The sequence below is a fragment of the Nicotiana sylvestris genome, chromosome 9 (assembly GCF_000393655.2).
Source record: "Nicotiana sylvestris chromosome 9, ASM39365v2, whole genome shotgun sequence".
NCBI classification, from domain to species: domain Eukaryota; kingdom Viridiplantae; phylum Streptophyta; class Magnoliopsida; order Solanales; family Solanaceae; genus Nicotiana; species Nicotiana sylvestris.
The window spans coordinates 36,847,496-36,872,469 of NC_091065.1; the positions used below are offsets into that span (position 1 = coordinate 36,847,496).

The 24,974-nt window shown below is 36.8% G+C and overlaps 1 protein-coding gene across 3 annotated transcripts in view; it reads right to left on the reverse strand.

The window, feature by feature from the left end:
• Nucleotides 1-20,194, reverse strand: part of LOC104225029 (ABC transporter C family member 12-like) — a 36,253-nt gene extending 16,059 nt beyond the window's left edge. Inside the window, exons 1-15 of one of the 3 annotated variants that reach the window (XM_009776778.2) lie at nucleotides 19,882-20,190; nucleotides 18,900-19,442; nucleotides 15,007-15,185; nucleotides 10,655-10,694; nucleotides 9,923-10,076; nucleotides 9,517-9,631; nucleotides 9,346-9,426; nucleotides 9,186-9,210; nucleotides 7,685-7,741; nucleotides 6,737-6,802; nucleotides 4,166-4,240; nucleotides 3,289-3,396; nucleotides 2,278-2,412; nucleotides 358-464; nucleotides 181-274 (exon numbers count right to left, since the gene is read on the reverse strand). In XM_009776778.2, coding sequence (XP_009775080.1) covers nucleotides 181-274; nucleotides 358-464; nucleotides 2,278-2,412; nucleotides 3,289-3,396; nucleotides 4,166-4,240; nucleotides 6,737-6,802; nucleotides 7,685-7,741; nucleotides 9,186-9,210; nucleotides 9,346-9,426; nucleotides 9,517-9,631; nucleotides 9,923-10,076; nucleotides 10,655-10,694; nucleotides 15,007-15,185; nucleotides 18,900-19,229 — 1,566 coding nt within the window. In that variant the 5' untranslated portion in view covers nucleotides 19,230-19,442; nucleotides 19,882-20,190. Of the gene's footprint in view, nucleotides 1-180; nucleotides 275-357; nucleotides 465-2,277; nucleotides 2,413-3,288; nucleotides 3,397-4,165; nucleotides 4,241-6,736; nucleotides 6,803-7,684; nucleotides 7,742-9,185; nucleotides 9,211-9,345; nucleotides 9,427-9,516; nucleotides 9,632-9,922; nucleotides 10,077-10,189; nucleotides 10,333-10,654; nucleotides 10,695-15,006; nucleotides 15,186-18,899; nucleotides 19,443-19,881 lie in introns of those variants that run through there. The other 2 variants (XM_009776781.2, XM_070155984.1) reach the window with 2 other exon arrangements.
• Between the last annotated feature and the right edge of the window lie 4,780 nt (nucleotides 20,195-24,974).

The following is a 24,974-nucleotide window of genomic DNA, read 5'->3' on the forward strand; positions in this document are numbered from 1 at the left end:
AAGTTAGAATTCTTTTAAAGCTTGATCAGGCTTTCTGGAAAAGCTTGGCAATGACTGGATCATATTATTCCAACGAAAACATGAGGTATGTAAGGGACCAAATACTGAGGTGTCACTGTAATAGAAAAAGACTTTGTTGAGACCAAGATTAGTTTATTCTATGCACAAGCGATAGCATACCGCTGCCAATAGTTGTGCTTTCCTGAACCAAGATAGTTCATCATTCCTCATTCCTTGGACTTTAGATTGGAAGCTCTTCTCCCATGCATAGCATCTATATCGATCAGTACAAAATAAAATCCATTCTCAAATTTTCTGAAAAAAGAAGGAATACAGATAAAGTGGAAAGAATCATACTTTACTACATCCATTGCAGCAAGTAATTCATTAGTTAGACCAACCCTTTTGTCAGTATGTTGCAATCCTTCTTTAGATAGTTTTCGCATATTGCTTACAATAATCGTCTGCGCCAAAAGGATAAACACATATGTTTTGGAGATTAGTTGAACAAGGAAATTGCATAGCGCTGTAATGCTTGATAACAATTTGAAATGACTAAGAATTGAGTAATAAAAATCAAGTTTCTGATCTATAATTTAGTAGTGCTGTGTGAACTTTTTTGATGAAGTAATCAAATTTATTGATTGAAAAGGGATATTCGTGCATATAAGATGTATAAAGATGAATAGTATCTCATACAAAAAACATGATTTGCAATGAAAAACACCCTATAATTTACACTTATAGGGTGTTCCAAAAATGTAATTAGAAAAAAGTAAAGCTCTACTTCTATGCTCCACTTCCCAGCCTCTACTTTCTCCAAGATAGCATGTCTTTAACAACAAAATATTACCCATTCAACTTTGAGCATATGCCACACCATACACCGTAATTGTTGTATTTATTCTACTCGTAGAAGCTCATAATTTGGCTTCCACGTTGTAATATGATTTAACAGATTCTATATTTATGTGTATGACATTTCATTAGACTTGGTGTCATTTTGGGTTGCGACTAGTGTTGTTTATTTTGTGGTTTGCTCGACATGGGGATGCTGAGTGCTCACGCAGGTTGGATTTTGGGTAATGAAAGTTTTGGTATCTTTAGTTTGTGAATGAAGATGCTTGCAATATTATAAGAGTTGGGATGTTTGGTTGGTTGATAAAGCAATTTTTGGAATGCTCCCGATACAGAGGACACTCGGCCGGATTCTTGTCATGGAAATGAGTAGACTTTCTAGGTAAGCCAAGCTTCACTTAGCGCTGGTCAATGGTCATGGCCCAAAATTTGAGTGGAGTAGCATAAATCATAAAGGTGAGCAATTCACAAAAGTCTGCCATCTCGAAGACTGAAACGTTTGGAGTAGGAGAAGAAATTTAAGCGAATGCAAATTTACAAGTGTGAGAACAAACATGCCAAAGATTGGGGAGCCAGCGGGTACTAGATGATTTCCCTCTCATGGCTGAAAAAGTGGTTATCTCGAAAAATCGATGTAGTCCATCCGAAAAACGTGTCTCAATGACAACCAACTCCCTCGTCCTTGTCTCTTTCCCTATTGAAAAACCAATCCTTTCTGATATGAACCTGGTGAAATTGAATATTCCTGCTAGATACAGAGTACCAAAAGCCAAATGGTAAGACCTCGTGCACCTTGGCGAAACTGAATATTCCGTCATGACATCCTAAGGAGGGAAATTTGGGGTCATGACAGAACCTTAAGGTAATGAGTGGAGTAACTGAAGACATGTATAAACCCCCTTAGGCGCCCTTGTATACCCAATGTAGGACTTTACATAACTCAATATTACTGTTTATAACATTCGTTTTATCACCGTTTAGAGTCTCCTTTATCTAGTTGTATACAAGGTGGCAAACCATTGGTGACTATGCTTGTAATTTGGAACCTTCACTATCCAAAAAGCATAGAAATTAAGAGAATTGTACATCTAATGATATCCTTTTGACGTATTTCCAACAAGATCAGAAAAATATGATTCATTCAGCGGAGTTTTGGTTTAGAGAGATGAAGCTGTCCTCTTCTTATCAGTACTACTTTCTTCTAGCACGATCTTTCAACAAATTTCGCCAATGTGCAAACAAAAGACGACTTTTGGTTTCAATATTAAATAATGCAAGAAGGGTAGTGGCAAGACAATAGCAGGAAAATAGTATTAACAAGCACCACTGCGAAAAGCCATTTTAAGTAAAGACTAGATAATGAAGCCACTTATTGCCAAAAATAATTCAGACTTGGAGGACGAATAGATCTTTATTTACCTGCATTGGGATCATCAATACTAGCATTAGAGCACCAAGAAGTGAAGCCAGACCTAGCTGCTGGTAAAGTAGAACCATGGCGATGACAATACGAAATGGAGCTGACCATAAAACATGAAGCTGTTGGCATACTTGCTGAACAAATTAAGAATCATATTAGCCGTTATCAACACAAAGTGATAACCACTATGAAAAAGCCACCGATTTTGATAGTCATATATACTGCATTTGAAATAAGTAGTCATACAATCTTCTCTAAGATCCTACATTAGATAGTGAAAAGCTTCAAGTGTTACTGCTGATAAACCATTTAAAGAATGCTTTTACTCAAAAGTTACAAATCTAGTGTACTGCATCTAAGACACTTGGATTTCATTATTTGCGAATAAACCATTTGGAGGAGGCATCTCTTCCATATTATAATCCATCATTCCAGATGTTATATAAAGCTAATATATCATTTGGTGGATTCCTCTCAACACAGTCTAGTGAAACTTGATAGAAGATATTATAGCATCAATCACTGTAAGAGTAAGTTTAAACATTGGAGAGGTGTGAGCATCCAAACATTAAATCATTGACTGGTTGCTGAGACTAATGGACACTTTGACCTGTGTAAGGAACAATTTACATAATACTGAATTGCTATTTGCTAAATGAATTTCAATTCTTGAAACTTGTGAAACTTGCAGGGAATGCTTGTACTTTAGAAGTGTTGGACATTTGTGATGTTCCCAAATAGAAAGCATAACATAAAATGGGATATAGGGAGCACTTGGTCAATTTCAACATAGAAAATTTAGTCGAATATGTAATTGTGAAATTATCTCTGCTGCCAATCATATTTTTCACTGTATGGTCTCACACTTTATTAGTAGTAAACAATCTTACTTTCATGCCTTATCTAAATGTTTCTATCATGTTGCACCACTATACACTTTAAAAGGCAGGGATCACTATAACTTTTAAAGGCAGGGATCAAGACTTAAGATATTGTTGCTCCAAGCATACCTGAAGTGCATTAGCATCAGTTGTGATCATATTTGTAATTTTTCCAGATGGAAACTGCTTACGGCCCTCAAGTGTTAATCTTACAGATTTGCGGAATATGGAAGCCACCTAAATGCAATAAAATACATGACTACCATTAAGTCAACTTGCAAGACTTAGACAGCTTAATATTTTATAAGTAGTTTCTTCAAAGTCAGAAACGGCTTCTAATTGTCAGAGTGGGTGTTCATTCACCATATAAGATGAAAAAGAATAACAGGCGAATAAGGACATCAACTGGTAATGTGTTTGCAGAAAAGGTGAAAGGTGAATGACATATCATTTGTCTCCACAAAAAGTATGATTTCGAACTAAGTATACTAAAGTTACGTCTTTTTGCTGTATTTTTTACTCTACGTTCACCAAAGAGCAAAATTTTGTGTTGTATAGTGTTTAAAGCCATAACCACAAAGTTGTGGAAGCGTGCAAAAACTTTCTATATCTAGAAAGAGTTTAACTTTAAACTTCTCATTTTACCGTTAATGCGATGATGTATAGACAACAAATATCTATGCCTTGTTTTAGACCACAACTTTCAAAAGTCTTTCTTTCTTTCAAAACTCCATGCTCATTCAAACATCATTATATAAAATGGGATGGAGGGAGCATGTGATCATCAAAGCTATTCTACAAAAAAAAAGGAAAAAAAGAAATTGGTTTTATCATGATTTACCTTTTCACTAAAGTATAGAACAAGGTAAAAGCAAACATTATAGGGAATTAATCATGTGAGGCAGTGTGCTTAAGTTGTATCGAATTAATTAAAAGCAGAAGCCACTGGAGGAGAAATCCAAAAATAACAATAGGACATGCACTGTAGTTTTGAGAAAGATCATACCAGAGTCGATCTCATCCTGAAACCAACACGCATGACGTTCTGAAAGTACTGAGCTTCACATAGTACTCCAAATGACTGGACCAAGTAAAAAATACAATTCAGAAAGTGTGTATACATGTATATGTGTGTGTGAGAGAGAAAGCATCGGAAAAAATATATTATTGATGTCTTAATTATAATACAATGAGCCTTATTTATAACTATACATAATACATTTTACTCCTACTGAATGTGAGACTCGGACTAATTACATAATTATATACGAGGAGCAGTGAGGGACTTGGTGAAAATATTTGCAAGCTGATCAATCGACTTCACAAACTTTGTATCAATATCTCCTGAGAGTATTTTTTCTCTGACGAAGTGAGAGTCAATCTCAATGTGTTTACTTCTCTCAAGGAACACAAGATTCGATGTAATATGGAGGGCAGCTTGATTATCACACACAAGTTCCATCTCGCTGATCTCACCAAAATTCAACTCCTTGAGCAACTGTTTGATCCAAACTAACTCACATGTTGCCATAGTCATTGCTCGATATTCTGCTTCTGCACTAGACCGAGCAATCACATTCTGTTTCTTGCTCTTCCAAGACACCAAATTACCTCCTACTAAAACACAATATCCGGACATAGAACGTCTATCAGAAGGTGATCTTGCCCAATCAGCATCTGCGTATCCAAAGATTTGCTCATGGCCTCGATCCTCAAACAACAATCCTTTGCCTAGAGCTGATTTTATATACAGAAGAATGCGTACAACTGCATCCCAATGACTATCACATGGAGAATTCATAAGCTGACTCATAACACTCACAGGAAAAGAAATATCAAGTCTAGTCACTGTCAGGTAATTTAATTTACCAATCAACCACCTATATCTTGTAGGATCGCTAAGCGGCTCCCCCTGATCTGGCAGAAGTTTAAAATTCGGATCCATAGGAGTGTCAACAGGTCTACAACCCATCATTCTTGTCTCCTCAAGAATGTCCAACGCATACTTCCGTTGTGAGATCACAATACCTGAGCTAGACTGAGCGATCTCAAAACCCAGAAAGTACTTTAATCTGCCCAGATCCTTAGTCTGAAAGTGCTGAAAGAGATGTTACTTCAACATATTAATATCATCCTGATCACTGCCGCTAATAACATTATCGCCAACATAAACCACTAGATAAACACAGAGATTTGAAGCAGAAAGCCAATAAAACACAGAGTGATCAACTTCACTATGAGTCATGCCAAACTCCTGAATAACTGTGCTGAACTTACCAAACCAGGCTCGAGGAGACAGCTTTAGACCATAGAGGGACCGACGCAACTGACATACAAGGCCACTAGACTCCCCCTGAGTCACAAAACCAGGTGGTTGCTCCATATAAACTTCATCCTTAAGGTCACCGTGAAGAAAATCATTTTTAATGTTCAACTGATAGAGAGGCCAACGGCGAACAACAGCCATGGATAGAAAAAGGTGGACTGGTGCTATTTTAGTCACGAGAGAGAAAGTATCACTATAATCGAGCCCAAATATCTGAGTATACCCTTTGGCAACAAGATGAGCCTTAAGTCAACCAACCTGACCATCTAGACCAAATTTAACACACACCCAACAACAACCAATAGTAGATTTACCTGAAGGAAGAGGAACAAGCTCCCAAGTACCACTCGTATGTAAAACAGACATCTCGTCGATCATAGTATTGCTGGTAGATAAAAGTTGGCCAAAAAGTCGTCGGAGAAATTTGAAAGTAGTGAGACTAAATGTTAAAATAGCCGAGTTCCACACTTCAAAATAGATTTTAAAGCACCACTAGAAAGCAAAAACTTTTCTGGAAATTATTGTTCACCCCGGAAAATCACTGTTCACGCTGGAAAATTAGAAACATGGTTGGAATTTGGTTTAAATTGGATGGGTAGGCTCGGAATTAAAGGGTGAGCAAGTTGTCCTGAAGAAGCTTTGCGAAACCCTCACCGGAAAAGTCTCTATTGCCAGTGTGTGGCAGCTTTTCTGCCGGAGAAATTTTTTGGGGTTGGACGCCGGAAGGTGATCTACCTTGTGGCGGTGGTGTTTTTCGTACAACATCGACAGAAAATGACTTTCGCGTGGACAGCCCGTAGGTCACCAGAAAAATTGCACGATGACTAAGTTCTTTCTTCCCGGTTATGCTGGAATGACGCACACAGATCCTTTCTCACCAATGCTCTAATACCACATGAGAAAGCACGGAAAAAAATATATTATAGATGTGTTAATTACAATACAATGAGCCCTATTTATAATTATACATATACATATTCTACTCCTATTCAATGTGGGATTCAGACTAATTACATAACTATCTAACAATATATATGTACATATATATATATATATATACACACACATATATATATATACGTACGTATATGCGGTTGGATTAAATAAAATTATTTAAATAAGACAAGCTAATCGAATGCCCAGAGAATCAAGCTTATTAACTATCCAGCCGCGAGCAAGAAGAAAACTACGTGCTATTTGAATGAAAGCAACGAATTATACGCTTTTAATATGATGAAGATTGAATCTTACCACCCCAACAAAAATCAGAAAAGCATATAGGTGGCCAACCCAAGCTGGTTCGCCTCGCTCCAGAGACTGTAAGCAATATCAAGTTAATAATGAAGAGATATAATATTAGTGAACCCAGAAGAGTGCATTACTTCCATGCATAATATGAAAACCAAAACAGCTATGGCATGCCAGAATCAGGAAGGTAACAGCTCAAAGAGGAGGAAACACAGAATGGGATTAGTCCTCCTAAAGACTCTCTTTCACAATTTACTACATATTCAATCTTGTTAGCATCGCATATGCTTATGGCTATATCTAGTGAAGGCATAATAGACTGTTCTCTATATTAAGGTAAGATGGATCACAAGCAAAACTGCCATTAAACAAAGTGCACTCTCTACCATATTATGTTCTTTAACTTGTAATTACACCAATGTCCCATTTGACATAATTTGATTGAGCTTCAAATTAACAACTTAATTTGACTTGCATATTGTATTAGCAGTGGTTGAAGAAGGTTTGGAAGTAAAGATTGATAAGCCGATGGATGGGACATTTTTAGAATAGTTAGATTTTCTCATTGAGAATTTATCACAAGTGTAGACTTTGTATTCCATATTAATTAGTCATTGACATATACTCTGATATTCATATTTGTTACTTGTCAAAAACCATATCAATGTTTACAAAATAAAAACCAGTGACCTTTCTCATATGTGTTGCGTGCAGTACTACTACAACAACAGCAACAAGTCCAGTAATTTCCCACAAGTGGGGTCTGGGGAGGCCAGGGGGTAAGATGTACGCAGCCTTACCCCTACCCTGGAAGGGCAGAGAAGCTTTTTCCGATAGACCCTCGGTGTTGACTGCGTACTAACTACGAGAAAATTGCAGGTAAGTTTAAATGCATAAAACACTGAATTAGAGGAGATCAAAGTAAACAAAAGTCCAACAACCAAAAGTTACCTTTAAAAGACGATTAAGTAGTAGTGGTCCCACAAACTGGCAAAGATCACTACCAACCTAAGAATTGGCACAAAAAAAAAGAATATTCATATGGAACTTAAAAAATCAGAAATAGTAGAAATTTAAAAGATGACCCAAATAAGTTTCAGTTCAAGACGGGAAAGTGTAAGCCAAAAATATCTTGCCATGGTGATAGAAAATTATAGGTAACCAAAGAGAAGATTCCAGCATGAATTCTTTTAGATGGAATGATGGACAGGAGCCTGAATATCAGGATGAAGTTGAAAACTAGGAAGAAAGAAAATCAGTTTTATCAGAGAAAATTTTCTTCCCTATTAGTAAGCAAAAAGGTTACTCAATTTGGACTGCAGAGAATCCACAATCTATACAAGAGGGAGGGATGAGAAAAGACGATCTCTTCTACACTCAACTTATCCAAGAAATCAGCAAAAGCAAAGTTCTAGCGCCCCCAAATTGACCTACAACAAATATATGCATGACCGCACATTTTTCCTTCTGTTTGATCTAAATCGCACGGGTGGAAGATCTGCCTTGTGCTCCATCTTTCTCTCCTTCATTCACCCTTCATGCATCAAAAGCTGCAGATACCTGCTTGCCACTGCTTTTCCAGTCCAACAAGCATTACAACAATTTGATTAGTTCTGCTATCACATTTTATCTTTACCCTTAATATTGTCCATTGTCTCCCTCAATACACAACACTTAATCTTGTCAGTCATCTTTATAGCTACCCTGTCATTTTCAAATCTGAAAAGGGATTTATTCTCTAAAAAGGTTCTAACCCCACACCTAAGCCAAAAAAGGAAACTCCTCCTGCACATTCACACAACAAGAAAAGGGATGTGTAGCTGTAGAACCGATTTCCACAGATCTCTACTAGCAGGTTATACATTTCTGATTTCCCTCCATTCCCCTCACTGAACTACAAGTATCTTGCTCTGTGCAAATTTCCTCTTCCTCCATTTATCTTTTCGTCTTGCAAGCATCAACGTCCTTGTCCTCTTCCCATTTCAATTTTTGCCGAATAAAACAAGTCCAGCATCCTTACCTCCTTGTAGCATTCTTAAGCCTTATTTAAACCAGAAAAGTCAATTTCCAAATATTGGCATGTGGATGCACTTAGACAAAACATGACACGCGGAGATAAAACTTAATGGCAGAGAGATTCACTTTGTCAAATGGTTCGAACTTTACTAAAAAACAAATTTATAAGGAACATAATCGAAGTGACAATTATCATCGCAAAGACAAGTCAGCACCTTATATCATATGCAAATTGATGGTATGAAGAAAGACTTGTGAATAGTTAACTACTTTAAGAGCAGTTAGAAGAACTCAAAAGACATATTGCCAATGTTATTGGAACCTGTAGAAAATTGCAGAAAGTTATAAAACAACTCTTAACATCTAGTAGAAAAACGAAACTTCAAGGAAAAGATAACCAGATTTTATGACAAACTCCAAGGACTAAGCACATTACTTTGAAGAGGCCTCCATACCAGAACCTGTAGAAAATTGCAGAAAGATATAAGAGTAAGACTCATCTGCATAGTGGTGGAAGAAGAAGCACAAATATAGTTGCCTTCTCAATACTTAGGCAAAAGATCACTGTTGTGTATAGAATGTAGCAAAAACCATACCTGCCTCCAAGACTGCAATTCAAAGCACGAAGAAGCCATGGTTTTTTCCTCTGAGATTCTTCAGCCCAACATTTTTGGAATCTGAAAGAGTTGAAATGGATAATGTGTAACAACACTGTCTTACAGCTGATTATGCCAATATTGAGGGTAAAAGATACACCGATTACAAACCTTGCACTCAATGTCTCAGACTGATCCCATGTATCCAACTTCCAGACATCCTTTTCAGTGATTGGTCTCTTACAGCCTTGTTGCAAGAGGGGAGTTATCCATCCAAAAGAAATCCCTACCAGAGTTAAGGAACTCCAATTATCATTTGGCCATTGATAGAGGATAGTTCGATTTCCACAGGACCTCCCATTTTTCGGTTATGAAAAGTCATAAGAAAATTTGATTCAAGTTCATTAAATACAGAAGGCATAAAGTCATTGTAGTTTGAAAGAATTAACAAGAGATGAATGTCCGTAAGCGCAAATCAGTGCAATAGTTTTTACCAACTTTCTTATAGTATAACCCAAATGAAACCACTTCAGGATTAACTGGCCAGGGTTAAAACTAAAAGGCAGAACCCACTGACTTGACAGAATGCTTGCATATCTCTCAGGGCAAATACGGTCTGCTCCAACTGTTTCATCAGTATTGTCATCAATGGACTCACTCCTTAGTGGAACATAGCCAGAGAAAGGATCCAAATTAGGAAGATGAACAAGAAGCAGAGCCCCAAATAAAATCTGCATCAGACATTTCTGATTTAGTAATCCAATCTCTAATGGAACAAAATGTAGGTAATTAAGATATAATATTTGGTCTTGTACTATTAAGAACTAGTGAAACTACAACATACATCTGTTAGTTGCCCATTCATTTCAGAACAAGAGATAAACTTAAGTACCAGAATGCAGCCTGATACAAGACACAATTTCCTCCAGCTAAATATGGTCAAGATTTTCTTTGTTCCTTTGCATATGTAAAAATTCCATGACTGATCTGTTGAAGACATAATCAAGTAAATAAAAGTGTGTTCTCTCTAACAGCTTAAGCTTTTAGATGAGGTGGTTACACACTTCAACATGATCGAACTACTTGAATGTAGTCTTACGTAGTTTGATATTCAGAACACTACATATTACAGAAAAGAAATACTTCTAGACTTCATGCAAATTCAATATATCTTTTCGACAAGGTAAATCAATTCTAATCCTGGGGAAATCCCCTTGAAAGATTATATGACTGATTAATTCTGAAAGCTGGAAAAGGTGCAAAAATGCAACGAGTAAAAGCTAATAGATGATAAGGACATCACAGGTACCTGACAGATGACTGAACTGTAATAGATGTACAGTGTAAACCTGCGCAATTTAGTATAAGCTATGAGTACGCCGTGCTGATTTAGATAGCATAAGTTTACATACAGAAAAGCATCTTGCAATGCAATCAGATAGGGTTGCTTATTAAGCTATTGAACGAATGAAGACAAGTTGTGAGTCGAGAATCAAAATCCTACTGTACAGAGAACAACAGTCTAGTTCTTGCAATCCATCTCTTTCAAGTTACATGCACTCTTCTTCACTCTTCTTTTGAACAGAATATGTTCAGTTATTCCTGTTCTCATAGAGAATCTTGCAACTTCACTTCTTTGTTTAGAAAAAATAAGCCAGACCTTAAAGCCTACATATTCTTTGAAGAGGCAAAAACTTAAATGCGTTTAAAAAGGTACCAGCATAAAGTGAATAACTCTGCCCACCACAGACACGGAATCATTACTATAACTGAGGATCCAAGAAATTGTTGTAAATGAAAAAGTTTAATTGAGATTTGGCTTTTAGCAATTGAAGTATGCTCTATTTTGGGACAATTAGACTATCAGAGTGTTAACTGCCTCACCAAACACTCCACTTTTCATTCTAAAATGAAATATATCAATAGAAAGTATCATTGGGTCAGAATGCCTGTGGAAGAAAATTGTTTGAGGTTATACAGATTCACTGATGATAACCCTTCTGATATGCTACCAAAGGTGGTGACTGTAAATCAGAATCAGTTTGCAGAATCAGTTTGCAGACAACTGGCAGGCGTGAAGCCTGTCTAACACTTCTTATGCTTGAAGACTTATTGATCTCCTTTGACTGGAGGGGAAGTTTGTTGGGCCCACGCCCACTTTTCCAACCAAGTGGCCTAATTGCCATTCTCAAATTTCGTGTTGGTTTGGGTTTGGTTTAAATTCCTTTTTGTTAGATAGTTATGTGTAAATAGTCCTAGTCCCATATGTAGTAGGAGTAGAATATGTCCTAGTCTCATACGTAGTAAGAGTAGAATATGTCTTAATCCCATATGTAGCAAGAGTAGAAGATGTATTATATATAGGGCTCATTGTATCATTGTTAATAAATAAATTTTTCTCCCGTGCATTCTCACATGGTATCAGAGCTTCAGTGAGAAAATTATCGGTGCGCGTCATTCCAGCGACATCCGGGAAGAAAGATCTCGTCGCCGTGCAATTTTCCGGCAACTTCGTTTTGTTCCCAGGGTTCATCACTAATACAGTGGTGCTGTGCATATACCAATACCACCATCAATCCGAAACTCTTGTGCGACCAAACCCCATAAATTCTCCATCTGAACAGAAAAGTCAGTCACCGTGTGTCTTTCTGGTTGACGACTCAAGATTGATTTGCATTATCTCCTCATCGGTAAGTGTTATGCGAAAACCAACACTACCTTCTTGTTCGGAAAAGTCAGGCGACAAAACCCCAGTCAATCGCTCCTGGCAGTTTGTCATGCACCTCCACGCTCCGCCAGAACTAGGGTTTCGGCCAGCTACAATAACTTTTCCGGCGTGTGTGAGCCATTCCGGCCACTTTTTGACAAAATTTCTTCTGGACAACTTACTCGTCCAGTGATTCCGAGCCTACCCATATAAATTATATCAAATTTTTACAACTTTTATTTTTCCAGCGTGAACAGTGATTTTCAGAAAAGTTTTCTGGTGGTGTTTTAGAACATATTTTGCAGTGTAAAATTCGGCTTGGTCTCACTATCTTCAAATTTTTCTTACGACTTTTCAGCCAACTTATGTTTATCAGCAACCAACTGGTTTTGTTGCTCAGGGGGAGTCTAGTGGCCTTGTATGTCGAATGATCAGCTACTTGCAGATATTTTTACCAAGTCCCTCACTGGTCCTCACATTGTTACATATGTAACAAGCTTGGCACAAATGTTTTGTATGCACCGGCTTGAGGGGGAGTATTAGATAGTTATGTGTAAATAGTCCTAGTCCCATATGTAGTAGGAGTAGAATATGTCCTAGTCCCATGCGTAGTAGGAGTAGAATATGTCCTAATCCATATGTAGTAGGAGTAGAAGATGCATTATATATAGGGCTCATTGTATCATTGTTAATAAATAGATTTTTCTCCCGTGCATTCTCACACTTTTTGTTTGGATTTGGTTTCTTCTTACTTTTATAAAGGGCTCCTTAGTGGCAAAGAGAGAGATTAGAGCATCCGTTTTTAAGAAAAGAGAAAAAAAAACCTCTTTGCTGCAAAATTTTTATGTGGCCTGCCAGCTTGAAATACCGTTTTTTATTCGTTCAACGGTAGAACTAGCTAAAAAAAATTCAGGATTTCCTAACATCCTATTTTTCAAAATGAATGGTAGAGATTGTGTTTAAAGATCTTTAGCTGTAGACTTTGAGCACAAACAGTTGCTTGTTTCTATGTGATTCTTTCTCATTCTTCACTTATTTTCTTGTTACTCTTGTTGCTATTGTTTCTCCCGATTCGGCACCGGTGTTGTGACCATTTTGGAGGACTTTTGTGAATCTACTTTGGTCAAGTGGAGCTTTTGATGGACCGATGTTTTGTGGGTTTTACTCTTAGCTTTGTAGAGGTTTTTCACGAAATTGGTGTCTCTCATTCTATCGTTATTCTCTAGAGTTATCTTTTGGCTTTACACTAACTATGAAAACCATCCTGCTTAAGTTTTATTGATTCGTCATAGCTAGCTTGCGTTTGTTTATTTTTCTCACATGTTAGGATGAAATAATCCCTAGCTTCATTCAAAAAGAATTACTTCCTTTGACCAATTTTATATGACAAACTTTCCTTTTTAGCCTGTCCCAAAAAGAATGATGCCTTTCTATATTTAGAAACAATTTAACTTTAAATTTACCTAGTTTACCTTTAATGAGATGATTTAAAGCCACAAATGTCTGTGCCACAAGTTTCAAAAGTCTTTCTTTCTTTCTTAAACACTGTGTCAGTCACACCCAATGGTGTGGTCTAGTGGTCAACGAAGTGGGTTGAGAACCATGAGCTCTTAGGTTCAAACTCCAGCGGAGGCACAAAAAATACTAGGTGATCTCTTCCCATGAGTCCAAGCCTTGGAGGACATAGTTACCTGGTATCTCTTACTGGTGGGAAGTAAGAGGTATCTCGTGGAACTAGTCGAGGTGCAAACAAGTCCACGGTTATCAAAAAAAATTGTGTCAGTCAAACACCATCACATAAATTGGGATGGAGGAAGTATATAAGATGTGTAAATGTAGTATTTGGGAACTTTTGGTAGCACTGGACTCATAGTCCTAAGGTTTCCTAATACAGTAGTGTATACTAAGTTTGTGATTCCAGGACACATGATTTATATCTACTCAAATTCACATCGTTTCCTCTACCTTGTTTTCCTATTGAGTTGGCTACAGGACCCCAAAATATAATTCCTATCTGGTTCCCATTTATCTTGCTAAATATTTACAATTTTTTTCATTTGTTCTTGCATCTACTACTACCAATTCACCGTGCTAGTTGCAAGTTTTATCCTACTTGACTATTAAACCACTACTCTCCTTGAACCTTGCAAACTCTCCTCTACTAACCCCTACTACAGAAAGTTAAAAGGCTTGATATATTATAAGACAAAGGCCTTCTATTAATCATATATGACAAAAATCAGCTTCTGAAATTCAGCAAGCAAATCTGAAAATCACCAACTTATTATTTACTAATTTGGCAATATGGTAGCTGGATCTTTTATTTTCCAGCATCCTTAAACAACATAAAGAACGATAAAACCCACCTTTGATCTCCACTTGCTAAGGCTCCAAATCTAATATACCAGGTTTATTTTAGTGTTTTCTTACCATCTGAGTTCCCAATGTTTCTTACCGAGCATATAATGCTAAGGATTACACATGTTTAAGCTCTTTCTGGTTTTATCTTGACGAGAACTATCTGACTAGATGCAAGGTTCTCTTGCATATACAGGAGATATTTTTCATGCATTCATATCAGAGTAGTTTTTTTTTCTTTTTAGAATTCCGTGTGCAATCCTTGTTTGCTCTTTGGGGAAGATAGGTGGAGAATTTTGTTGATTGCTCAAACTCATTTCGCTTTTGAATTGTACGGATTCCTTCGTATTTTATTTCTTACAGCCACTTCTATTAATCAAATTCTCATAATTAATGGGGAGTATATTAATATCCAACTACACTTCTTTTTCTCTGACAAATTCGTATCTAATTTCTTTTTCCTGAATAGGAAGGCCCTTGCAGCTGTCGTCCAACATTCATGAAGTTGACCAGAGCACTTGAACAAATTAATAAGCCCTGAGAAGGGAAGTTACCCCAAAGAGCTAATTTGACAAAAATAATAACATCACACTCACCTTGAGTAGAAACTCCGCATTGAAAGAATGAAGTTGAGGATCACAAGTTCACCTACCAAAACATAGATTACTCCAAATCTGACATACCATCTGAACTCTCTAATGTAGACTTTAGTTTCCACTACATTCATAATAACAATGGAAATCCAAGCAAGTGCCTGAATGCTCAAAGAAACCATCTGGAAGAAAAGAGTACATATATCAGTTGGCTATATATATGAAGAAAGAACTTTCACTAGACTGGTGTACAAGTAAGGTTATCAAAATTGCACAGGTCTGTCTAACTAAAGGTAAAGAGCTCATCAGATCTATGAGCAATTGAGCATGCAAGATCTCATGCAAAAAAAATTTCTTCTCCACAGTCAGACCTACTAATCATATTGCAGACTATTGACTATCCGGCTGTTTGATATTTCAAAGAGGCATGAGCACCAATACTTGAATAACCAGCAAAGGATGTTCCAAATATCATTTGTATCAAAATCATCAAAAGAATGTGTATAATATATAACTTTGTTTTTGAAATTCATATATTGTTACATGTATAATCAAACGACAAAATCAGTGTCTACATTTTTGTCCATTATATACAGTCCATTATCCATATGCTGTTTTTGCTTCTCTTACTGTTTACAGCTCCTCCTTGGTGCTTGTACTCCATATCTGATAAAACTCAGTTCCTTTGCATATCTCTAAGATATGCTCCATCAGATCCTATTTAATGACACTTCCATTTGATACATAATGAAGCTAACAAACTGATAGAGTCCATCTGTTACTTGAATTTATAAAAAGAACTACATCTGTGCTTTGCTATATATACTTGGCAGCAGCTTAGTGCTGTCACCAATAAAATTTTAATTACTGATAAGAAATATGACACTTTCTCTTTTGGAACGTTTAAAAACATTTGATATCATTCTATCATGCAATATTGCTCTATATGTTTAGTACTTTCAAGAATTCAAATTCATATAATTATTCAAATTTTTAACTTTGACGTGACATTTGGTCTATCAAGCAAATTTACAACCTTTACTCTAATAGTTTTTCCACTACAGAATACACAAGTTTAATTAACATCTTAAACTCCATAGCCTTTTAAACAAAGAAGGCAATTTAAGTGACATGATGTTTTTCCTTAAAACTGAGAACTTAGAGATTAATCTGTTTCATTTTGGTTACTTGAAGAAAACGCAGTGCTGAGGTTACTTAAGGAACACATTGTGTTGACTGTATGTTGAATATTCAGAAAATAGAGATGTGAGCAAAGAAGCTTGAAAAAATGACCTCGTCCACGATATTGCATAGAAAGAGAATGGCAAAGAAAAGAATAAAAAAAAGATTCTGCTGTAATTTTGCCTCAACTACAGCTGAGGATACAATAGAGGAGGCATGGCTTCTCAAGGATGGAACCTCTCCCTCAGAAGACCGTTAAATGACTGGGAGATTGGAAGGGTGGCTAAAATGCTGAAGACTTTGGAGGCTCTGCATACTTCTTGCTTTTCAGATTGGTCATGGAAACTTGTCTGGAAAACAAGAGCCTCCTTCAAGGTGACATGTTTCACTTGGCTTGTTGTCAAAAAAGCTTGCTTGACTCATGAAGTATTACAAAAAAGGGGGATTCAGCTGAGTTCCAGTATGTTTTTTTTTTTTTTTGGCTCCAGTATGTTTTTTATGCCAAGAAAAGGAAGAGAGTAATAACCATCTCTTCCTACATTGCAGGATAACTGATGTATGATGGCAGTTGTTTCTTGCCTTAGCTGAGACCCAATGGATGATGCAAAGAATCACAAAGGACCTGCTATGATGTTGGAACAACACTAAAACAAAGAACACACAGAAGAAATGGTGGAGAATGGCTCCAGTATGCATAAGGTGGACTGTGTGGAAAGAAAGGAATAATAGATGTTTTGAGAATAGAACTAGTTCCATTACCATACAAAGAATTAAGTTGAATTGTTTTTAGTCTTTCTAATTCTCGTGTAAAGAGAACTATGTTTTAGATGCAGAATCACTTTTAGATTATTGATTCCTTGTAAGACACAGGGTTCCCTGTAATATGTAATTATTTGACTGCCAGTACCATCTTAGTGCTGATGAATATACTGTTACCTTACCTTAACAAAAAAAAATCAAATTTTGTATTGCTATAATATTTGTTATTTTAGGATTGCTATAATCCACTTGATTTATTTCAGTGCCTTCACGGGTGCTAGAACACCTAGTAGCCTTCCAGCAGGCAGAAAATTAGGGAAAGCTATTAATTCAAGACTACAATCGTAATATATAAACCCAGTGTGAGATAAATATCAGTCCTCCAGGCTATTACTTTAAAAATGTCATTGTTAACGGCTAACTCATTATAAGTGAATATATCTTAGTTCTGTTATAAACTTAAATAATAACCGATTAAGTAGATCAATTTTGTCCTTTCATGTATCTATCTAAATTCTGAAGATTCAGTAGCTAGCAAGTTCTAAAATCCTGAAACTTTTTTTTGTAGATGAGGCTGAACAGGTTCTTACGAACTTACCTCAGGACAATGACTATGGAGCATCATCTGAAGAAGCAGATGATTTGGCTATCTGTGGTGAATAGTTGTAAATTACCAACTACCACACTGCCCCTAACTGCAGCCCCTTAAAGGCCTTATATGGCTACGCTACCCCACATGTCTCATTTGGGCTTTTACCTCTCATTCTTGTCCATTTAGCAGATGAATTACTCAGGCACAGGAACTAGAGACCATAAAAACCTACATTTCAGAAGGAACTTTTCTTTCCAAATTTTGCAACCAAAAAAAAGACAAAAAGATGCAGCTGGATTCTAGATTGAACAAAGCAAGAGAAGAATTGCAAAGTAAAGACTTAAGCCTTCCATTGAGCAAGCTATAGTATTAGGAGATGTAGACAACTTAAAGTTGTCAAGCAAATCTAAGAGGTTAGCAAGATCAGATGCCTCTCTAAACATTAAGGTTATGCAAAAGATGGAACATTTCAAGAAAATGATATGCCTTCTGAGATACAAAATAAAGAGATTGGACAAATCATGTAAATAACATATACGCAACAAAGAGAGGAATGCCACCTATCTACCTATCGTCCATAAACCCAACATGGCTACCCTAGAGGATATAAGAAACAGGATAGTGAAATTACGAGATGAACTTCCTAAGACTGACAATACATGTGCCTGTGCATGCGGTTAAAAATGCAATTCAGAAATGAGTAAATCATGGTGACTTTTATTGACACTCTCCAGTGTGCAATGGATATGGAAAATCCAGTTACCTCTCAGAGTTGTCTGGTAAACAAAGTGAACTACCGAACAAACCATATGGGAATCAGAGAACCTTTAGTTTTCTAGCACTGTTAGCCTGCTTTAAAAAACAAATGACTTACCACTTTGGAATGAAAAGGGCCCAATTAGAGCAGCATAAACAAAGGACTCATATCCTTTAACCCAACTAGTTTGGGATTGGCACAAAGTGAATTGGTTGACTGTTCATGTAGTTTTGATTCCCATTATTAGTCCTTTTGGGCGATTCTTATATAAAGAATTCACTATGACTAGTACCTTAAAGTAAATTTTTTACTAACTTCAGGCAGTTAAATTACATAGCACGCAATAGGTCACCTACCAAATACCTTAGAAATTGAAAGGGGAAGATGATTTAATTTCTTTGAAAGGAAATTTGTGCATAGTTATACATGCCAACTGCAGGTTTTCCTAATTCTGATAGGTACATGCAATTGCAGATATGCATAAACAAGTCGGTAAGAGAATGAAAACAAGCATGAGTATTGCATGAACAAAGGGAAAATCGTGATGTCAGAAGGGCATGAGAAAAATATGAAAACCCATAAACCACACTAAGAAGTAGATATAACCTCAAAAGGAGCAAGGCCAGTTTCTGCATCCAGATTGAAGATTGAGATGCCCATAAAAAATCTGAGCAAGGGTTCAGCAGCACAACAACTTCCCAGGAGGATCAATATGTAATTGTAGTATTTCGACCTCAACTTGAATCTCCGAATTTTGTGGTCCATCCTGACCAGCCATAACCGATACGCACACAACACAAAGAGAACCAAATAAGATATGCAATCAGCTGTTTCAATAGCACAAGGTGTATATGCACCAAAACCGCTATTAGTTTCTTTGGCCCATATCCCATTCGCCACCGGCTTGCAATACCAAACAAATGCATGAAAACTCATTTTCTGTAACTACTTAACTGAACATTCACCACAATAACGGTCCTCTATACTATACAACAATTACGCCTCAATCCAAGCAAGTAGGAGTTAGCTACAAATAACGGTCTTCTGTATGCCAATGAAATAGTCTGGTGTGCACTAAAGCCTATGCGTATTCAGACCCTCATCTCTTTCAATCAACCCACCATCGCCATAGCTGTATTTAACAAATTACTGCAATTAAGGAAAAAGACATACGCAGCCATTAGTTAGATGAGGAGAAATGGTGAACAAGGTGTCGAAACTCACACCAATGCTTATGACAGAAAGACTACGATTTCCCATAGGGAAACATAGGCTCCATATTTAAGTGATTTAGTAATGAGAGGAAGAATATATTTATTGATCTAACAAAATTCAACTTATTTAAACTGAATATTTAAAGTGAAAATCCGTAGGCTAAGCGGGAAAGGGCGAGAGTGGAGTTAAATACCATGACATTGAAACATGCGTACTGACACTAACCATTTACCAGCTTAGATAGACCCCTTAGCCCCAAAATTATACATTAAATTTGAGTAGTTAACTTTAAATTGAGATAATTAAGCAATGTAATACATAAAAGTAGTATCAAAATCCTGAAAAATGAGATGACGGAGTTTTGCAAGAGTACCTTTTCAACTGAAGGACTGAACTCAGCTGCATAGAAAAATGACAATCTTCAGCGGGAACTATTTATTGAGTGGCAATATATGATGACAAAAATAGTGGAAATTAAGAGATGGATAAAAAGGAAAAAAAAAGTAGAATCCAACAGAGAATCTGAAAAGTGTCAAATGAACAATGTTGGAACTGCTAGCGTCATGGCTTACGGATACATTTTTTAAAACTATTAAGGACAGGAACAAAATATGAGTGTTTCTAACAATTTTGGAAGCATCTGATAGAGACTGCCGTTGAACCGAGAAATAGAAAGAAACAAAGCATACAATAGAAGTGGTATTAAAGTGATAATAAATGTTATCCTTCATTTTAGGAGTTTGTTATCACCTTCCCATTTTCTAGTGTTAGGATTTTATCGGTTTCCTCTATTCTAGTGTGTTCTAGTGTATCTTGCTGCGCGGAATCTTATCACAACAATTTGCTCGTATTTTAGTTTCCATCTGCTCTACATAAAGAGCATGTTGTTTATTAAATATATAGAGAATAGAGCAATCTCGTTGTATACTATTTCAAGAAGTAACAAGTATATATACAAGTACATAGAGCCCTAATTTTATAGAAAGAATAACAAAGGATATGCTATAAATCTGCTAAAAATCTCTATAATTTTGCTAGCTATGTATCTTATATAAGATTATATCTACATTTATTCTGTAACACTCCCACTCAAGCTTGAGCATAAATATTTATCATGTCCAACTTGTTACGAAAGTAATCAACTCGAATTCCATTCAACGCCTTTTGTAAATAAATCAGATGGTTGCTATCTTGTCTTCACGTAGCCAGTGGATATCAAGTTTTCCTCAAACTTCTCACGAATAAAATGGCAGTCAACCTCAATATGCTTCGTTCTTTCATGATACACCTTGATGCAATATGAAAGACAGCTTGATTGTCATGCCAAAGTTTTGCTGGTATTAGATGCTCCAACCCAATTTCAGTAAAAAGATGATGTATCCACATAATCTCACACGTAGACTGTGACATAGCTCTACACTCAGATTCTACACTAGCTCGAGATACAACACTTTGCTTCTTACTTCTCCACGATATCATGTTCCTCCAACAAAGATACAATAGCATGTAGTAGATCTTCTATTAATTTTGGATCCAGCCCAATCAACATCTGCAAAACACTCAAATCAAGTATGGTCATGATTACAATATAATCTGCCAAGTTCAGGAGCTCATTTAGGTAACATAAAATTTGTTCCAAAGCTGTCCAATATTTGACTGTTGGTGCGGACATGAACTGGCTAACAATACTTACCGCAAAAGCAATGTCTATACGAGTCACATTGAGGTTATTTAATTTCCCAACTAATCTCCTATATATCTCTGGATCATCAAAAGGATTGTGATCATCTTTCATAAGATGCACATCAGGAACCACTGGAGTACTGTAGGGTTTAGCTGCCAACTTTCTAATTTTTGCAAGCAAGTCAAGAATATACTTTCTCTGAGACAAAAGAATTCCCTTCTTGCTTCGATTTACTTCTACTACCAAAAAGTATTTCAACAGGCCCAAGTCCTTTGTATAAATCTAGTATACAGGAAAGACTTGAGGGAAGCGATCACTGCATAGTCATTTCCTATGATAACAATGTCATCAACATATACAACAAGGAGAATAGTTCCACTGTTGATTGCCGATAGAAGACTGAGTGATCACACCTGCTCATTTTCAGCCCAAACTCCTGAACTACCTCACTGAACTTGCCAAACTAAGCTCGAGGACTCTGTTTCAAGCCATACAAGAACTTCTTCAAATGATAGACTTTTTCATACTCCCCCTGAGCAACAAAACCAAATGGTTGGCCCATATACATTTCCTCCTGAAGATCACCATGAAGGAACGCATTCTTGATATCTAACTGATGTAAAGGATAATTCTTGAAAACAAATAGAGAAATAAATAAGCAGACAAGAGTGAGTCTGGCAACCGGGGAGAAGGTGTCGGTATAATCTACCCCATAAGTTTGAGCATACCCTTTAGCCACAAGTCCGACCTTAAGTCTTACTACAGAACCATCTGGATTAACTTTAATTGTAAAGACACACTTACATCCCACTCGTTTCTTTATCTTGGGTAAATCCATCACTTCTCACGTGTGATTATCCTCTAAGGCATGTATTTTCTAAAGCATTGCATCATACCATTCAGGATGATTCAAAGCCTCTCTCACTATTTTGGGTACTATAATGGCGTCTAGAGAAGCAATCATAGATCTAGACCTAGAGGATAAGCGATCGTAGGAAACAAAATTAGCAATGGAATATGTGTATTTGCAAGTACATATACCTTTACGAAGAGCAATAGGACGGTCAAGGTTCTCTGTAGGATTAGGCGGAGGAGGATCTGATGACGAAGGAACTGTTGTAGGACATGTATCATTTGCCTCTCGCCTCTGCGAGTAAACTTGAATAATTGACGGTCTTTATAACACAGTTGGAGCAGGTACTAAAGGCATAATAGTCGATTGTTGCTCGATCGAAGAACTAGGAGATGTAGGAATATCATTTAGTTGTTCTATCAAAGCCCGGGTAACCTGATATACTAGCCATTCATCTTCCTCCCCTTGATTTGTAGAAATGGGAGGTGCATAGAAGAATGTCGTAGTCTCTGAAAATACCACATTAGTTGACACCATATATTTACCAAGTTCAGTAGAATAACACTGATACCCCTTATGAAGGTGAGAATAGCCTAGGAAAAGACACTTTAATGCCTTGGGATCCAACTTGGTAACAGGTGGTCGAATATCTCAGACATGACATGTGCATCCAAACACCTTAGATTCCATCGAAAATAATGACTTGTTTGGGAAAAGAATATTGTAAGTGTCACGACCCCAGTTTCTCATCTTAGGATATCGCGATGACACCTAGTCTCTAAGACTAGGTAAGCCTATCATTCATTGATAACTTAACAAAATTCGCAACTAAGATAATAAGATAATTTGATAGAACTCATAATAACTCTAAAATAGAACGTCTGTAACAAAATTCCCAAAACCAGTGGAACTGAGTCACAAACTCTATAGAAATAATCTAAGAATATCTAATACAACACTATCTGAATAGAAGATAAACAGTAGTAAAAATAATGTCTAAAGGTGACTCCGAGGCCTGCAAGCGCCAAGCAGGTATACCTTGAAGTCTCCCGAATGTATAGTCAAATCACTAATTCCTAGCATGAGATGATGTACCTGGATCTGCACAAAAATATGCAGAAGCGTTGTATGAGTACACCACAATGGTGCCCAATAAGTATCAAGCCTAACCTCGGTAGAGTAGTGATGAGGCTAGATCAAGACACCTACTAGGATAAGAAATAAAGGACTATATAAAGCAGTGCAATAATGTTAGCTAACAACGAAATTTAAAACAATAAATGCAACTAGGAGTGAACACATGATAAGAACACCAAGAAATCAATACGGAGTAAATACAAGTAAGGCAAATAAAGAGATAACAAACTGTTCAACCAAAAAGTCTCTTTAACATAGAATGTGCAATAAGTATCACAACCGAGGTACCGCGTCATATCCAGTCACAACCTTTCCTTATACCACCGCGTGAGCCTTACATAGAGATATTTTTGAAAAACATTTTTTCCGAAATCAAGTAATTCCCTTACTAGAAATACGCACATAAATTCCTACCTTATGCCACCACATGCATATTAACCTCTATCCTTATACTGCCGCATGCGCATCAATATCACAACACAATAACAACACACACCACAAGTATCCATGTGCCATAACTTGCCAAAATCAACAATACCAAAGTTACCACAATATATAGCCCACGACTCAACCACAATATGAATGAGAATATCAATACTAACAACTTCAGACAAGAATAAATCAATAATAAAAGAGGTAACACGATAATAAGAGAGCTAACAAAGGCAAATAAGGCATACAAGAGCATATTTGACAATAAGGGATAGAGCATGTGATAACAACATCAAGTAAGCATGTAAAAAGCAATTTAACAATGAAAGATATAACATGATATTAAAATTTCTAATTAAATGCATGAACGAGTCTAAGAGTCTAAACCAGTCAAAATACCACATATAAGCCTGTGTACATACTCGTCACCTCATGTACACGTCTTTCACATAATCCAAACAACACAAATCAACCCAAGTCCTAAGGACTAGTTCCCCTACACAAAGTTAGATAAAATACTTACTTTAAACAAGCTAAATACACCAATTGGTAAGCCTTTTTTGTGAAAATCCAACTCCGAACGACTCGAATCTAGGAAAAATAACTTAATACCATAAATACAAACCATAGGAAATGGTTCCGGATAATAAAGTTGCAATATTTAAAGAAAATCAAAAAGACAACTCAAGAACTCAATCTCGGGCTCGCACCTCAAAACCCGAAAAAACTTATAAAATCCGAACACCCATTCCGATGTGAGTCCAACCATACACGAATTATCCAATTCTCACCTCAAATCGACCTTCAAATCCTCAATTTATGGTTTAGGAAAGTTTTCACAAAATTCCCAATTTATCCAACTCAAAACACTAATTAAATGATAAAAACAATGATGGAATCATGAATAATAACCAAATCCGAGTAAAAACTACTTACCCCGATCCAATCCTTGATAATCTTCTCCCAAATCATGCAAAACTGAGCTCTCTAACTCAAAATGTGAAAAATAAAATAAACCCTCAACTTCACCCTTTTTCTGCCTAGGCTTTTCTCACATGCGGACAACTAGTCGCTTCTGCGACCTCACATCTATGACCCCGCAACTGCAAAAAATACATCAGAGATACGCCTTCAAATAAGGCTCAGGGAATTCTGCTCTTGCGGACAAAATGCGCACATGCGCTTCCGCTTATGCGGACCAAAGGGCACTTATGCGAGTCCACTTCTGCGGAACCTGACCGCACATGCAGTCTTGAGACAATTGACCAAAATCCGCTTCTGCGGAAGACATCCGTATCTGCGGATGTGCACCTGCACAAGGACTTCCGCACCTACGGGGCTAGCTTACCCAGCCCCATCT